General features: G+C 34.6%; 1 protein-coding gene across 1 annotated transcript in view; it reads left to right on the top strand.

Annotated features, from left to right (window-relative positions):
* Positions 1 to 17,703, top strand: part of GRID2 (glutamate ionotropic receptor delta type subunit 2) — a 1,319,580-nt gene that overhangs the window by 1,065,170 nt on the left and 236,707 nt on the right. The window contains exon 12 of the mRNA XM_047798305.1: positions 4,056 to 4,194. Within this exon, the coding sequence (XP_047654261.1) occupies positions 4,056 to 4,194 (139 nt within the window). The remainder of the gene's footprint in view (positions 1 to 4,055; positions 4,195 to 17,703) is intronic.

Here is a 17,703-nt window from a genome sequence, read left to right as displayed (position 1 = left end):
TGGCACTACCATTCATGTTGCATTTTTTTGAACAATTATCATACACTGTGCATTCTTTTACTCAACATTTAGTTTGTGAAATTCATTCATGGTGTTATATACAAATAAATTATCAACAAAAATTTGTTAATTTTAATTGCTATATAATATTCCACTGTAAGAATATATATATATATATATATATATATATCATACTTTATCCACTCTACTCTCAAAGAGTGTTTAGGCTGTTTCCAGTTTGAGGCTACTATGAATAATGTTTCTATGAATATTCCTGCTCATGTCTCTATGCACATATTCCTCTTTGAGGTATGTACCAAAGGAGTGGAATTGCTGAGCTTTAAGGTATGTGCGTAATAATTTTCAGAGATGCTGGCAAATTGTTAAAGTGATTGAACCAATTTATAATCCCATCGATAGGGTATAGTCAGAATTTTATCTGTGCCTTTTCTGCTATTACTGAGATAATTAAAGGATTTTTTTTCCTTTTTAGTGCTAGTGTAATGAATTTTAATGATTTATTTTTAAATGCCAAGCCACTTGCTTTAATGTAATAAAGCCAGCATTTTTTTTTTTTGCAAATTCAGTTTACTAATTTAAGTTTTTTTTTTTTTTTAATCTACAATTATGTGAAAGATTGGCCTATAACTTTCCTTTCTTGGAATGACCTTTTCAGATTTTATCAAGGTTGTGCCCTGTTTATAAAATGTATGGATCAGTGTCTTGATTTTCTCTAGTTTCAAAGAGTTTGTATAATATTAGAGTTAATTCTTGCTAAAACATTGGGTAGCTTTTTTCCTAGAAAGGCCAATGACCTTGAATTTTTTAGTGGGTAAGTTTTAATTGTGTATTCAAAGCCTTCAATGCTTATAAGATTATTAAATTTTCTATTTCTTTTGGAGGCAATTTTTTTTCACAAATTTTTCCATATATCCCAATTTTCAAATTAATTGGAATAGCACTATAATAAGATCCTACTCTTTTTATCTTGTTATTTGTAACAATATATTTTTAATCCTATTATGTATTTTTTTGTGCCTTTACTTATTTTCTTGATCAATCCCAACAGCTTTTTATAGCACTTTTTAAAGGACCAAACTTCTGTTGATCAACTTTCTCTATTGTATTTTTTTTATGTATCTCACTAATTTTTGCTCTTGTATTTATTATGTCCTACTTTCTTTGTTCTTTAGGTTGAACTTGTGGATTTTTTTAACTTCTTGAAATTGATGAGTATCTCATTGCTTTCAGACTTCTTTTCTTATATAAGTTTAGTTTCATAGCTAAAATTTATAACTAAGATGCAAATGTGGCTGCATTCTATCACCTGTCAAAACTTGTGGAGTTTTGGTACAGAGTATTTTTTGTTATCATCAAGTTCAAAATATTTTTTATTTCTCTTGTGATTTTTCTTCAACCCATGGCTTAAAAGAATTGTAATTATTGATTTCCAAGCACATGAGAATGTTCTGCTTTTCTCAGTCCCAACCCCACTTGGCAAGGCTTATGCCTTAGTTTTTATAGCCACAACTCTAACGGAGGTTAAAGACTTCATGGACACAGATCTTCAGCCCTTTCAGTTATGAATTTATTATTCTACTTTCATTATATATATTAATATCTCTCAATCTTTAGCTATTATCTTGTTCATTTTTTTTTTCACTTAGTCATTTTTGTCCAAGAAGTCCCCATTTGGTTTAAAAATGACTGTTTTTATTTCACTTTTCTCTTTTAAAAGCTGAGTAAATATTTCCTTTGCTTTGAAGAGGAAAATATCTAAAATGCATTATAACTGCTTTTGAAAAATGTGTTCCAGATATTACAGGTTAGCCTATTCTCAGTATATTACATCAATAAAATAGATACAGCCATACTCCAAGGGTATGTTTGCACAACACTGAAAGTTTAGAGTTATTACACAATGAGGATTACTGGTTGGCATAAAAAATATGCCTGATATGATAATTAATTGAATCCTATTAAGCCATTCATATATGGATGTGCTTAGGCAAATATCTGTTTTTACTCTTAGCATAAACCTAATTTATTTTAGGAGGATTATTAACTTCATATGAAACATATATTCACTTAACAAATATTTACCTACCTGATATGGGGCAGAAACTCTTCCTCTAGTAGAAACTATACCATAAGGAACAGATAAAAATTTTTCAAATATACGATAAATTATGATTTTAAAAAAGATAAGGTGACAAAGAATGGAGTTGTAGGAAGGGCTATTAGATAGAATGATGATAAATTGTGAAGAAGTGTCATCTGAGCGGAGACTTAAATATGTTAAAGAGAAAAGTCATTTTTAAATTAACGAGAATTGTCAGCTTAAAAATTGCAAGAACAAGTAATCAGAATATAATACCCTTTTAGATTTTGGAAGTTGTTTCTCCCAATCTTTTGAAGTTTCCTCACCTATAATAATTTGACAGTCTTTGTGTTCGTTCGTTTGTACTTGACTTTATGAAGTTATTTCAAAGGCATTAAACTTAATTTTCATGGAATAAACATTTTCCACTTTTCTCTCATTAAAAAAAAAAAAATACAAGTACAAAGGCTTTAAGACAGAAATCAGCAAAGCTCCATACATGAAACTGGAAGAAGGTGATGGAGAGAGAGGAAGAAGATAAGTCAGAAGTTGATCTGGGATCAGTTCACATAGGACCTAGAAGAACTTGGCAGAGATTTGGGGAATGTCATGATTTCATTTTAATTTAATGGTGGGAGTTCCCATTGTGACTCAGTGGTAACAAACCCAACTATTATCCCTAAGGTCAATCCCTGACCTGGCTCAGTGAATTAAGGATCCAGTGTTGCCCTGAGCTGTGGTGTAGGTCACAGAGGCAGCTCGGATCCCACGTTGCTGTAGCTGTGGTGTAGGCTGGAGGCTTATGCCTCCAATCTGACACCTAGCCTGGGAACTTCCATAAGCCATGGGTGAGGCCCTAAAAAGACAAATAAAATAAAAAGCACTATGGTGATGACTTAGGAATGGTAGTGCCTAGAATGTAAACAAGTAAACCATTGATGTGGTTCAATAAGTAGGACAGTCAAAGAAGATGTGACAGCACTGGAACTAATGAGATGAGGTAGGATTTGGTGGCGTTTGAAGGGAAAGGTGACAGGACTTGCTACTAGATAAGAAGTTGGAAATTTTTTAAGTGTTCGATCTGAGAAATAGAATAAAGTGTGGCATGATTCCCTGAAATGGTGCAGACGAGAGTGTTAACTTAGGAGTGAAAATAAAGTGTTCTGGTTCAGATGTGATAAATTGGAATGCCCTGTAGAGTGCAAGTAGGAATTATGTAGGCACTTATCTATAGTTCTCGAGAGAGCGTGGGAGTTGAATATAAATCTGAGAGTAATCAAAGTATACTGAAGATGATATTCAACATCAGGGGACTTGAGATTAGCAGGGGAAGGAATGTGGACAGAGAACAGAAGCTGTTTAAAGACTGAGCCCAAGGGCACAACACCATTTAGAGGATGGAGAAGAAGATTCTACAAGATTATAAAAAATTGGTTAGTCGGAAGCAGAACAAAAAAAAATGTGGATACTGAAACCAATAGTAATATGTGTGTGTTCCCAAGATTATTAATAATCTATGATTCTAGGGAATTTAACAAAAAATTCTAGGGAATTTTTCAGTTTAAACTAAAAATCTGAAGTTATGTTAAATATAAGCATAATAGTATTAATATCTCCTAATTAGTGAGTAATCAAGTCCTTGGATATAAAGTGTATAACTGTGGTTATAAAAAGAAGGTAATTAATTCTAAGGATGAGCAAGAAGGTGAAAGAAATATCTTTTAAACATGTTATACTAAATATCATGCATTTCTTTGACTGAGTCTCACATAATCTCATAAAAGAGAATCAAATATAAAATGATGAACATAAGCAAAATACAGAGACCCATGCTGATGTTATGCAGAAAGATTTCTTGTTACTTAGAAGTTAACTTGGTGTCAAAGATATGTGACCTCAGATGCTCAATAAATACTTGTTGATGTTCTTTTATTCTCTTTGCTTCCTTCCACAGGCGGGGAAGTCCCATACACAACTCTGGCTACCCGAATGATGATGGGGGCTTGGTGGCTCTTTGCTTTGATTGTCATCTCATCTTACACAGCAAACCTTGCTGCTTTCCTCACTATCACCCGCATTGAAAGCTCCATCCAGTAAGTAGACAAGGATTCCAGCTGACACAAAGCATGAGAAATGACAGGAGTGGCTAAAGCTGTTTAATGAGTATGTGGTATCTGACTATAAATTTTCAACTTTGTTTGGAGTAAATGTTTAATTTTGTGGTATACAGATAACATAATATAGTCCAACGCTAGAAAATACAGTTTTCATAGAGCATTTTTTATAAAATAAAATTTTGGGTGTAATTTAGATGTTGCCTTCCATATTTTCCTGGAGGGTTAACACATATTCAGATTTAACCTCCATAAAATTTGACTATGTCTGGGCAATATTATAAAAAGGAAGGAAAAGGAGTCATACTAAAATACACGTATTGGCACTCTTGGTCTTTGCCCTGAGTCTGACCCATTATCCACTATGTGAATAAATAGGTGATTGATCGCTAGATGATAGGGAGAGAGAGAGAGGGAGAGAGAAGGAGAAAGAGAGGGAGAGGGGGGGAGGAAGAGAGAGAGAGAAAGGACACCTATCAAGAGGTAAAGCCACACTCTGTCTCTTCATTGCATTATAGCTAATGTGCTCATTACTGCTGCTGCTTTTCCAGCTGCAATGGCGGTAAACTGTCGTTAACAATGGTGTACTTTAAAATCCTGAAAGCTACTTAAGTCAGTGCTTCATTTCACAAATGACTTTCCTCTGAGCCCTGGGAGTCCAAAGGCCTTTACCTTACCATAGCTAGTTTTGCTTTTGTGGTTTCATGCCGTAAAGTCAGAGGCACTGTATTACTTCGGCCTTAATAGACACAATATTCTATATATTGGTTTAAGAAAAAGTTTTCTGGAGTTCCTGTCATGGTGCAGTGGAAACGAATCTGACTAGGGACCATGAGATTGAGGATTTGATCCCTGGCCTAGCTTAGTGGGTTAAGGATCTGGCATTGCTGTGGCTGTGGCGTAACAGCTCTGATTAGATCCCTAGCCTGGGAACCTCCATGTGCCATGGGTGTGGTGCTAAAAAGACAAAAGACTTAAAAAAAAAAAAAAGAGAGAGAAAGAAAAGAAAAAGTTTTCTGAAAGTACTTTATTCATCCAAAAAGCATGTAGTTTGAATTATCCTAAAGTTAAAAAACATTTACTTCTCAACAATATTGACAGTTCAAAATTAGAATAATTAGATCTGTCGAGGAATTCATTAGGGATTTAATTTGACCTTAAGAGAAAACATTTCTCTTTGACTTTAAAAATATATATAAAGGAATCCCATTAGTAGGTAAAAAAATTATTATAGCATAATACTAAAAATAAAATCAAGAATTAATGATCCGATCTATATATAAATAGAGTATATTTCTTCAATTACTTACAGTATATAAATTGAAACCCCCAAATTTGACTAATAATACTAAAGATGGGCAATTATTTCATCCATTTATGAAAATGATGTTTCCAACTTCTCTCATCAAATCATGGTCTTAAAGTTGTTTTCCCATTATTTCTTTGGTGCAGAACCTTCACACCCTCTCAACTTACCACCCTTGTAACCAGTTCTATGCGTGGCATTAGTTATAAGTGATCTAGAGTAAAGCTCATAGAAAATTTAAACTGATGACCCCATCAGAATCCTATTTTAAACAATAATGAAAATGATTACAAATTTCCAGCCCAAGAAATCAATGAATTAATAAAATTATGAAAATGATAATTTACATTTTTTGAGCACTCACAAGATGCCAGACTTTGTGCTAAATATTTGACATGCATTGGCTCATTTAGTACTTACAATCATCTTCTGAAATATATACAAGGTATTAAAAACTTATTTTGCAACTGAGATTGAAAAGATAAGTAATTTATCCCAAATCATGCAGCTAATAAGTGATTGGTTAAAGATCAGACCTTAAATCTGTCTCATTCTTGGACCTGTGTTCTGACTGTACCACGCTAGTCCCCATTCCACACCCTTGGACATTGTATGGTCAGTTGTTTTTAGGGAACAGTATAAAGGATGTCATAGCCTTATTCATTGTGAAGTCTAGTGATGTAAATAAAGGATGGTATTCTCCAAATCCTCAGTTTGTTTGAGGAAATGAAGTATCACAAGTGAGGAGATTTTGTGCTGGATCAATTCTGTAGGCATATATCTCAACATGAGCTAATTACTTCTATAAAGGTAACTGCCATTCAGTGTAAGATTGCTTGGCAGAACCAGTCAATAGAAATCACATTAAGAAAAATAATTTTAAAAAATTAAAATGGAGAATTTTATCTCGCTAATATACTTCTTACCAGTTATGTTTTAAGAGTTCTTAAAGCCAAAGCCTATGTAGCTCAGATCTGATTTTGAAGCATTTTAAAATAAATAAATGAGTAAAATTATAAATAAAATAACTGGCTTTATATACAGCACATGACAATAGTCGTAAGTGATAAAGTTTATGAATAATATTCACTGAGATTTATTCTGATTTTATTAAGCATTTTACATATTTCTCCTTTATTCTTTAAATTTACTCTAATAACACAGCTATTACTGTTACTCCTATTTTATAGATGATGAAGCAGACATTTGGAAGTTAAATGCTCACTATCTCACTGTGAATAGTGTCAGAGCTGGAAACCTAACCCATATCAATCCAATTCCAGTCCATGACTTTACCTACTGAAATTTTTCCTTATCTTACAGTTTGTATCTTGCTGGTTCTTACAATGTGTTTGCTTGTTTCAGCGAGATTGCAGGCCTCATGGTGAGTGTGTATATGAGCTATTTAGTCATTACCAACTTTGCCAGCATTCGTCTGTATCTAGCCTTTCATGCAATAGCAGTGGGAGCAAAAGCTTCTATCAAATTTTTATACCCATAGGCTTTTCTAATGTAAAATCTAATGGAAAAAGATCATAATTTCACATGATGTTTCCCTCAAGTGTAGTTCCACATTTCAAAATAACTGAACATTCATTTCTTTACAAATTATTTCTTTCTAATGCCAACTCTTATTATTAAAAGTCAACAGTAGGTATAATAAATCTCCCCTTCTTTCTAATCTTAACACTAGACTAATTATGAAGGGGGGAAATCAGAGCCAAATAAGTTAAAAGAGGCCTGATTCTTTCCCCAAACTTAAAGATAGCTTCTAATTTCATGCCTCAACTGTGTTATTAAACATAATTGTAATGGGAACATTACACTGTTCCACTTGTAACTAAGTCAAACTTTCTTAGAAAATTCTAAGTCTGATTTTTTTGTAAAAGAGACAAAAGCTTTTTTTTTTTTCACAATACTGTCCAATGTCATGCTTCTTAGTCATTTATATTCATGAGATTTGCTCATCAGGGTACCTTTTTCCAGCCCAGTTTCTGTGCCATCAGCAAACCTATACCAACCACATTTTTATCCCCAAAATTCAAAGTCACTTCTTCATACCAGGAGGGCACAGGTGGTCAGAGGAGTGTCAGTGAGAGAGAAAGAGGAAAGCAGCTACTTTTAAAGAGGTGGTTGATAGAAACTCATAGTTCGGTAGGAGAAATCCAATAGATTTATTCTTAGGAAGCAGAATACATTTTATAAAATTGACCCCTTTTTCAATTATATGTATATTGTCATCTAACATTCTAATTGGCACTTTCCATTTATAAAAATGTTGAAAGTGAATTTTCCCTGAAGAAGATAATCCACAAATTAATTTCATATCCCTTCAGTGATGGGACAGCCCAACATAACTATGTTATGCTGCTTAATATGATGTAATATAAAAGACTGCAACACAGTTGAGGATGGCTATTGATATATAAAGTTCAGTTTTTAATGGAAAAAGTATATGTAATTTATATAAGATGAACAATATCTGAGCTTTTTCATTGTTACTGAACAGTAACAATGAATAGCTAAATTGTCTTCAAATAATTAAAAAAATGAACATACTTTTTTTTTGTTGGTAACCAAGCTAGAGGTGGAAATGGTCAAATGAAGCATGTGAAGCTTTGACATTTTCAGAGAAAACAGTAATATCATCAGCATTAACTGTATTAGTCTTTATTGTGATGCAATTTTCAGAAACCTACTTATTTCGCTTATCAAAGTGAAAATAGCTCTAGAGGAAATCAGAGTTGTATGGTTATAGCCATTAATAACTTTAGTGTCAGATTGTTCTGTAGTGATAAAACTTGAGGTCTTTCATTTCCTGGGGCTATAAGTAAGTTTAGCTCTATTCAAAGGGATCCCAACATCCCACCATATTTTTGTGCTTAATGCATTCATTCTTCATAATGATTTACGTTGGACTAAACAAATATTGAGTTAATGCAGCCCCTGAATCAAACTAATTTGGTATAACTTTATTGCCAAGCATATAAAAAGAGATTCATAAATATTCTTTTCACTGACAGAGACCCACTTTTGCCCTACCATACCAATAATAGGATTTTTGCATTCATATTTGTTGACATTTGGAAAAGGAAAAAATTATTGAGCAATTGTTTTTCTCAGTGCCGCCCAGTGAGTATCACTGGGCTTAGAAATCTGTCACTTGGTACTGACTCATAGACTTTGAAAAACTTATGGTTTCCAAAGGAGATGGTTTGGGGGGAGAGGGAATGGGCTGGGCGGGTTGGTATGGAAATGATGTAAAATTGGGTTGTGATGATCACTCTGCAAATATAAATGTAACAAAAATTCACTGAGTTAAAAAAAAAAGAAAAAAAAAAGAAAAGAAAAGAAAAGAAAAGAAAAGAAAAGAAATCTGCCTCCTGGTCTAAGGAAAGAGCAAATGGTGTAGTAAATGACAGGTGCTTTCTAATGAAATGATTTATTCCTTTCCTTTGTCCCCATGGAGCTACATAACTAGCTTTGGTAATTTACTATTTAAAAAGATCAGTACAATCATGCTTTTGGAAATGGAAGTATTCCAAATTAATATGTTAGTTTCATTCAATTAGTTCAATCAATTATGTATCTATGTACTGTTGACCCTTAAACAGTATGGGTCTTAGAAGTGCAGACTCCCATTCAGTCAAAAATCCATGCATAGCTTTTTTTTTTTTCAGTTTTATTGAGATATAATTAACACAGTACTGTATAAATTTAAGGTGTAGACATAATGATTTGACTTACATACATCATGAAATGATTACTACAATAAATCCAATGAACATCTATATCATAGTTACAAAATTTAAGAAATAGAAAAAAATATTTTCCTTAGAATTCACTCTCTTAACAACTTCATAACATACAACAGTGTTAATTATATTTATCATGTTATACATTCCATCCCTGGTGCTTATTATCTTAAAACTAGAAGTTTGTACCTTTTGACTGCCATCATCCAAGTCCCCCTCTCCCCATCCTCCACCTTGGGTAACCACAAATCTGATCTCTTTTACTCTTATTTTGCTTCCTGGCTATTATAAATGATGCCTCAATGAACGTAGGGGTGCATGATCTTTTCAATTCAAATTTCAAATTCAAAAGAATGTAATTTTTCAAATTAGTATTTTCATTTTCTTTGGATAAATACCCAGGAGTAGAATTTCTGAATCATATGGTCACTCTACTTTTAATTTTTGAGGAAACTCCATACTGTTTTCCACAGTGGCTGCACCAATTTACACTCCCACCAGCAGTTTACAGGAGTTCCCTTTTCTCCATGTCTTCACCAACACTTGCTATTTGTTGCCTTTTTGATGGTGGCCATTCTAACAAGTGTGAAGTGATATCTAACTGTGGTTTTAATTTGCATTTCCCTGGGGATTTCACTAAGTGATAAGCATCTTTTCATGTGCCTCTTGACCATGGGTATGTCTTCTTTGGAAAAATGACTATTCAGTTCCTCTGACCATTTTTTAATCAGATTGTTTGTCTTTTTGATGTCAAATTGTATGAGTTCTTTGTATATTTTGGATATTAACAACTTATTAACAATTTCGTATGTTTTGGATATATCATTCACACATTTCGTTTTGTGGATAGTTTCCTTCACTTTGCAAAAGCTTTTTAGTTAGATATAGTCCATTTGTTTCTTTTTTGCTAATCCTTGTATGCTTTTTAATCCCCCAAAACTTTACTAATAGCCTACTGTTGACTTATCAACAACAAAAACAGTTGACTAACACATATTATGTGTGTTATATGTATTATACATTTACTTGTAATAGACTTATTTTTACAATTAAGCTGGAGAAAAGAAAATATTATTAAAAATCTTAAGGAAAATATATTTACAGTATATATTATGATTTTAACGAAAAAAATCTATGCATGGTTGTACCCTCGCAGTTCTAATCTGTGTTGTTCAAGGGCCATCTATAGACATTTAAACACTCTGCTAGGCATTTAACAGGTTAAAGATACTTAGGTATTACCCCTGAGTCCACTAAATCCATTTGGGGAGATAACAATGGAGAATTAAAAACACCCAGCTGGAGTTTCTGTCATGGCTCAGTGATTAACGAACCCGACTAGGATCCATGAGGATGCGGGTTCAATCCCCAGCCTTGCTCAGTGGGTTAAGGATCCAATGTTGCTGTGAGCTGTGGTATAGGTCACAGACTCGGCTGGGACCTGGGGTTCCTGCAGCTGTGGTGGAGACTGGCAGCTGTAGCTGCATTAGATCCCTAGCATGGGAACCTCCATACGCTGTGTGTGGAGTATGGCCTTAAAAACCAAAAAAAAAAAAACCCACTGGGCTATGATGATAAATGTATTTATAAAATGCTATGTGAACGTGAGGAAAGGTGTGTTTTCAGTTAATAACTTGGAGAGAAGGAGGAGAAAGAAAAGAAACTATCAGGCATCACAGAGGTTCTCTCAGCTACCATCTGAGAGTTTGATCTTCAAGGATAAATTTCACCAGACTAAAGGAGTGGCTTACAGCAGTGGTATGAAACTCCTAGGAGAGTATCCAGCAAAGAGCAGATGATCAAAATATGTTCATTCCTGGATTGAGATAGGTGAGGTGAGAGTGCCAGGAAATGAAGCAGAAGAGGAGGATAGGACCACATCTTGAAGGGCATGCATGATAAAGCTTGTTAAGGAACTTGCAGTTTTTCCTGGAGATAATGAAGAGTTACACCACTTAAGAAGGACAGCTCTATCTGTGGAAAAAGAGGTCAGGTGGGAGAGAAAAGATGGAAGAGTGTATAGAAACTCATTAGAGGTGTCTAATGCGCATATATCCATGGCATTTAACAGTATGTCTCCACTTGATGTAAATCTGATCCACATGTCTTCTTGTTTCAAGAGCTTTTTATTTAGAAATATCTAAGGAGTAAGGGCAATTTCGGAGAAACTTAGCTTGAAACTTTTTAATCTCTAGACATGTTTACATTTTTTGCGAAGCAGAATTATTGCCTCAGCTTATTTACTTTTTAGAGATATTTAAAGAGAGAATGTGGTTTACTACCTCTTAGTTAAACATGAAGGGAAGAAGAGAGTTACTAATTTGAGAAAATTCTAGAAATCACTCTCATTAGGCTTCTTTTCAGATGCAGTTTTGCCAGAAATTTGCACCTCATAGTTTCCTATTCACAGAGCTCTTCCTACCTATAGTTACTTGTAGCCTGAGCCATCAAAAAGGAAATCAGACTTATTTTTGCTCAATTTTAATACATTTCCTTCTTCTTGTAAAAGTAACACCAGGCTATTTTGAGGAAATTAGAAAGTAGAGTGAAATTTTAAAGGACAAAGCATTAATAATTCATAATCTGTCATAAAGTAGTAAGTTCTGTTAATATTTATGCAATCCTTTTTAACTGTTTATTTTGGAATAATTGCATATACACAGGAAATTGCAAAGTCAGTACAATTACCATACAGCGATGTCTCATGTACCCTTCTCCTAGTTTCCCCCAATAAGTTACATCCTCAGTGATTACAGTACAGTATCAAAATCAGGACATTGACATGGGTACTATGTATACATATAGTTCTATGCCATTTTTATCACAAGTGTAGAACCACTATTGCGATTCAGATATAGAGCTATAGATTATTACAAAAATTTCCCTCAAGCTACCCCTATATAGTCACACTCGCCCTTTCTTCACCGTCCCTGCCCTTGGCAATCACTAATATTCTCCACTCCTGATTTTTTGTTATTCTAAGAGTGTCATATAAGTTAAATCATACAGTATGTGGCCTTTTGAGATTGGCTTCTTTTTTTTACTCAGCCTAATGCCCTTGAGGTCCGTCCAAGTTGTTGCGTGCATCAATAGTTCATTGCTTTTTATTGCTGAGTAATAAAAATAATAGTGTGGTATAAGTGTTTGATTAGTTTTTAAGAAACTGCCATACTATTTTCCAGGATGGCTGCACCATTTTACATCCCCACCAGCAGTGTACGCAGTTTCTTGGCACCCTTTCCGCGATTTAATGCTGTCGCTATTTTTTTTTTTGAAGAAATTTAATTTGTATTTCTATTTGCTGTCACTATTTCTAAATTTTAGCCTATCTGATAGGAATGTCATGATATCTTACTGTGCTCTTAATTTGCATTTCCCTAGTAGCTAGTGATATTGAGCATCTTTTCATGTGGTATTTTTTGTATGATCCTTATATCCTCTTACATGAAAAGTCCCTTCATATCTTTTGTCCATTTTCTAATTGGATTGTTTACTCTTTTACTATTGAGAGCTCTTTACATATTCTCAATACAAGTTCTTTGTCAGATAGTTGCTGGCAAATATTTTCTCCTAGTCTATTGCTTGGTTTGTTCATCCTCATTACAGGATCTCACATAAAACAAAAATGTTTAATTTCGGTAGTCAAATTTATCAATTATTTTTTTATGGGTTGCACTTTTGATATCATGTCTAAGACTCTTCAAGCAAGTCCTAGGTCCCCAAAATTTTCAAATATTTTCTTCTAAAACTTTTATTATAATTTTATATTTCACATTTAATTCTGTCATCCACTTTAAGTTTTGTACTAGGTGTTAAGTTTAAGCTGAGGTTTGTTTTTTTGTTTATGGACATTCAAATGTCCAGGAGCATTTGCTGTAAAATCTTTCTTTCCTTCATTGAATTGCTTGTGCACCTTTGTAAAGAAAAATCAATTGGCATACTGTGTGAGTCTATATCTGGGTTCTTTATTCTGTCCCATTGATCTGTGTATCTGTTCCTCTGTAAATAACATAGATTTGATTATTCATAGAATTATGATTTTTTATTCTTATGATTCTCTCACTTATTCTTTTTTTCTAGAATTATTTTGGCTAATCTACTTCTTTTGATTTTCTGTATAAATTTTAGAGTAATCTGGTCTATATTTACAAAACATTGCTAGAATTTTAATAGGAATTGCATTAAATCTAGTATCAATTTGGGAAATATTCACATTTTTACTATTCTGAGTCTTTCAGTTTATGAACACAGTCTATCTCTCCGCCTATTAGGATTTTTCATTGTTTTCATCACCTTTTTGGTAATTTGTAGTCTTATATATGATAGAATTGCACCTAAGTATTTATTTTTATCCTAGCGATTATAAATGGCATTGGATTTTTGAATTTGGTTTCCACGTATTCATCACCAGTATAAAAATGCAACTGTTTTTATATGCTGATTTTTATCTTGGGAGTTTGGGGGATCTAGGAGATTTAGTAGATTCTTTGGAATTTTCTATGGAAACCTTCATGCCATTTACATTACTGAGCAGTTGTGTTTCTTTCTCATCTGTATGCTTTTTATTTCCTTTTGTTGACCTTTTCTGTGCTGACTAGAATTTCTGGTACTATTTCAAATAAGAGTAGTGAGGGTGAACACCGCACCTTGTTCTCTATCTTGGGGAAAGGAGTCAGTCTTTTTTTCCCTATTAGGTATAAAATTAGCTGTAGGGTTTTTGTAGGTATTTACCAAGTTGAAGAAATTCTTTTCTATCCCTAGTTTTCTATATATTTTTCTCATGAACGGGTATTGGATTTTGTCAAATGCTTTTTCCCCCATCAATTGATATGCTCAGATAATTTTTTCTTCTTTGGCCTGTTTGGTATATTGCATTGTTTGATGGACAAACTATTTTCAAAATGAGGTGGAGGTTAACTAGACTGCCCTCTCCTATTTCTTCTCTACCATTTTTTTTTTCTGAAATCTTGCTATTTTTCTTGATTTTCTTCTTTCTATTGATAGAAAGATCTTGACTTTTCCTGCCTACTGCCTCACTTCTTAATTCTCTTTTCTTCTTCTTCAGCTGTTGCTTCCTTCTATTCATTCAAGTTCACCTTCCAGAGTGTGCAGTGCAGATGGCGTCCATCCTTAAAATCGGCTTTAAAAAACCTCCACTGTTACCTCATCCTATCAAAGTAAAGCTCACATCCATCAGCAGAGCTTATTAAATTCTTGAAAAGCCAGTCAGCCTCTTTTTTGTTTACTGGCACCAATTCACCCATTCTCACACTTGTTTGTGCTCCGGTTAAGCCAAAGTCTTGTAGGACATTCATACTTCTATGGAGTTTACATGCTGTTCTTACTCCCTGAAATGACCCAGAACTGCCTTCTTCTCTGCTGGCATTTTCTATTTGCTCAGGCACTATTAGATTACACGTGTGTCTTCTCTTTGAGAGTGTAAATTTTTTAATGGCAAAGACTATGTCATATTCACATTTGTGCCCTTGATGCTTCTCAGAGTGCCTGACAGAGTATTAATCAGAGCAGCTAACATTGACGGCTTGCTATGTGATACTTTCCTAATGCTTTGCATAGATTTTCTCATTTAATCCACATAATAGGCCCATGAGAAGTATATCATTTCACCCCTTTTTTGAAGATGGCAAAGCTAAAAGCCAGGTAATCTGGAATGAGAACTTTTGTCTTCACCAGCAGGCCATATCATCTACAATTAACAAATACACTCAATCTCTATTGAATGAAATGAATAAATAATATATCTGTGAATACATGAATGAATGAAAACCATTGGGGTCATTATAAGATTTTTTGAAAAATAAAGAATTTTGCAGAAAAGAGTTAATGGCTGAAATGTATTTAGCTAAATTAATTCCAGATACTTCTGAGTTACCTGGTATCCTAGAAACAGGCACCACCAGAAGCTATGGATTCAAATAAATCTGCATTTAAATTCTGTCCCACTTAATAGCTGAAAAAATCTTGTCATTTTTCATGATTAATTTAAGCCTTATTTTCTCTAAGGGTATGAAAAGAGAATGGGTTCAACTTAATAACTTTAGTATAAAGACTAAATGGGCAAAAAAGATATAAATAGCAGTCCAATTCCCAGACACACCCTACCTGGGATTTCCTTCCATTTTTCTACCTGCTTCCCAGAAACGCGTGTGGATTTCTTGAACTATTCTTCCCTCCACTCCCATTTTTGGTGCTACTGATAACTATTCTTTTTACGATTTTGTCCACAACTTCCTATGCTAAATTATTTCTTTGACCTGATTCAACCAGACCTCAACATTCCCCGCTGCTGCTGCTATTGCTTTACAACAGCTACCGCCTCCCCACCTCATGGATGTTGACTTCTTGCACCACCACTTAATCCTCCAAGGCCCCCAAAGATAAAAAACTGGCTGTCAGCAAGCCTTATCTGATTTTAAGCATAAATAAAGACTTAGCCAATTGATTCATTCTGTTGTCTCACTTTAGCTGGATTAACTATCCCTAAAATTAAGTTGCTACTTAAACTTATTAAGTTGCTGATCGTGACTAACACTAACCCAGGGTCAGGATATCCACTTGTCAGGCAAGTGTTCCCTTTTAACGCATCTTTAATGACCCCGCCATCAACCCATAGCTCATATACCACTTCCTCTGTGTGGCTCTCCAGAGTTTTCATCAGTCCATTTAATGGTTTCCTTTTGTGAATGCCTTTGCAACTACCTTGTGTACACTCTGTACTATCTGGCCTTGTACTGCAGGATTATTATTCTCCTTGTTTTACCTTCCCAATTACAGTGTATGTGCTTGAGGATGATTTTATCACCCTTGTATGAACAGAGTACCTTATATAGTACACAGTTGGTTACAAATAAATATTCATTGAATGAGTGAACCAGAAAGGGACTTCTTAGAAATCTGGCCTGAGACTATGGAACTCTATGACTTATTTATATACCTCATAAGAAATCAGAAAGAAATATGAAAGCCATTTCTTTTTCTTATTATTCCAGGATGAGACCGGGAGCCCAGGATGGTATCCCCCCTGTCTCACTCACTTCAGTCTTTCAGGAGGAGTCTATTTCATAGCTCTCAGCAGGGAATTGCCCACTTTATTAAGAACAGCCAAAGTCAAGGTGGCTGGAGTGAGCTGGGACTGATTCATACTGCTTTTTATGTTTTTGTTTAGTATGGACTTGTATAGGCTTAGCTCCAGAGTACACAGACACTGCAGACAGAGGAGACATTCATCTCCTTACTCTATATTGTTCAGTGTTGAAAGAGCTTACTTGTCAAAGCACTTAAGTACCACAATGATGGATGTTTTATAGACATATAGTCATCTAGATGTGATGGACAGGATTTTGTCTTTTTGAAAAAAAAAAGCAAAAACTCTCAGAAGTCCACTCTTCAGTGAGCATTTAATTAAAAGTTGTCTCCCACTTTATTTGTGACTCCCAGGAACAGGGCTATTTTAGCATTGCCATAGACTCTACACTGAACTCAGCAAGATGAAAACCTTGCCAAAATAAAAAGCTCCCACAGCCCCCAAGATGATCGCTTTCTTCTGGACAAGCTGACTCATTTCTAAACAAGTCAAACCCTCCTCTCTTTCTGTCTCCCTAACCTTACCCATTGAAGCCTAAAAACCTATCAAGTACTCAAGAAAATGGATTCCTGTCTTCTCTGTCTTTCTTATTTTCCTTCTTACCTGAAGTCAGCTGAATAAATAAATTCTCTCTACCATTAGTATGGGACTACAGTAAAAATCCTTATACTTGGGAGCACTGTGTTTAGCTGTTTGAGAGGAGTCAGTGTGCATAACTGGCAGGCTTTCGTGAAACTAACGTAGGAAGAGTAAGTGAAGGACGTGAGTGACAGGAAAACATGCAGGCAGGGCTGTTTGGCAGAACATTGCTGAAGGGGACCCCAGACCTAGCTTTCAGTGTTCAAGTCTCTTTCCTGCTACTAAAGAATAAGGCAAGTTTTTAAACCACTCCATACCTTAGTTTTCTGTCTTTGAAAATGCCATCCATTTCTTCGCTCACTCCGCAAATATTTGTCCCACAGTTTGAATAATTTTCGGTGTCCTTTCAACTACAAACTTCTGTGTCAATTACGCAAATGAAGTATCTTATTAAAGGAGGTCTGAGATAAACATGATAAACAGTATGTTCACACAGAGTATGCTGTTAATAACACAAATCCCAGATTGAAAGTCAGAACTGAAAGAAAACCCTTGTTTTGCCATTTGCCATCCTGTTTTTCTTGTCCCATCTGTCTTTCCCAGTCCAGCACACCATCATGCCGGAAGTCTTGGTGCACTGGCCTCCAGTATCTGTTTGACCCCATTAGTTCTCTGATCCTCTTAATTCCTCCGGAAGTTCATATCATCTAAAGATAGTCAATTCATTTTTAATGGCTTTCTCT

This window comes from Phacochoerus africanus, chromosome 10 (assembly GCF_016906955.1).
Source record: "Phacochoerus africanus isolate WHEZ1 chromosome 10, ROS_Pafr_v1, whole genome shotgun sequence".
Classification (NCBI taxonomy): domain Eukaryota; kingdom Metazoa; phylum Chordata; class Mammalia; order Artiodactyla; family Suidae; genus Phacochoerus; species Phacochoerus africanus.
This window is presented reverse-complemented; position numbering and strand designations above follow the sequence as displayed.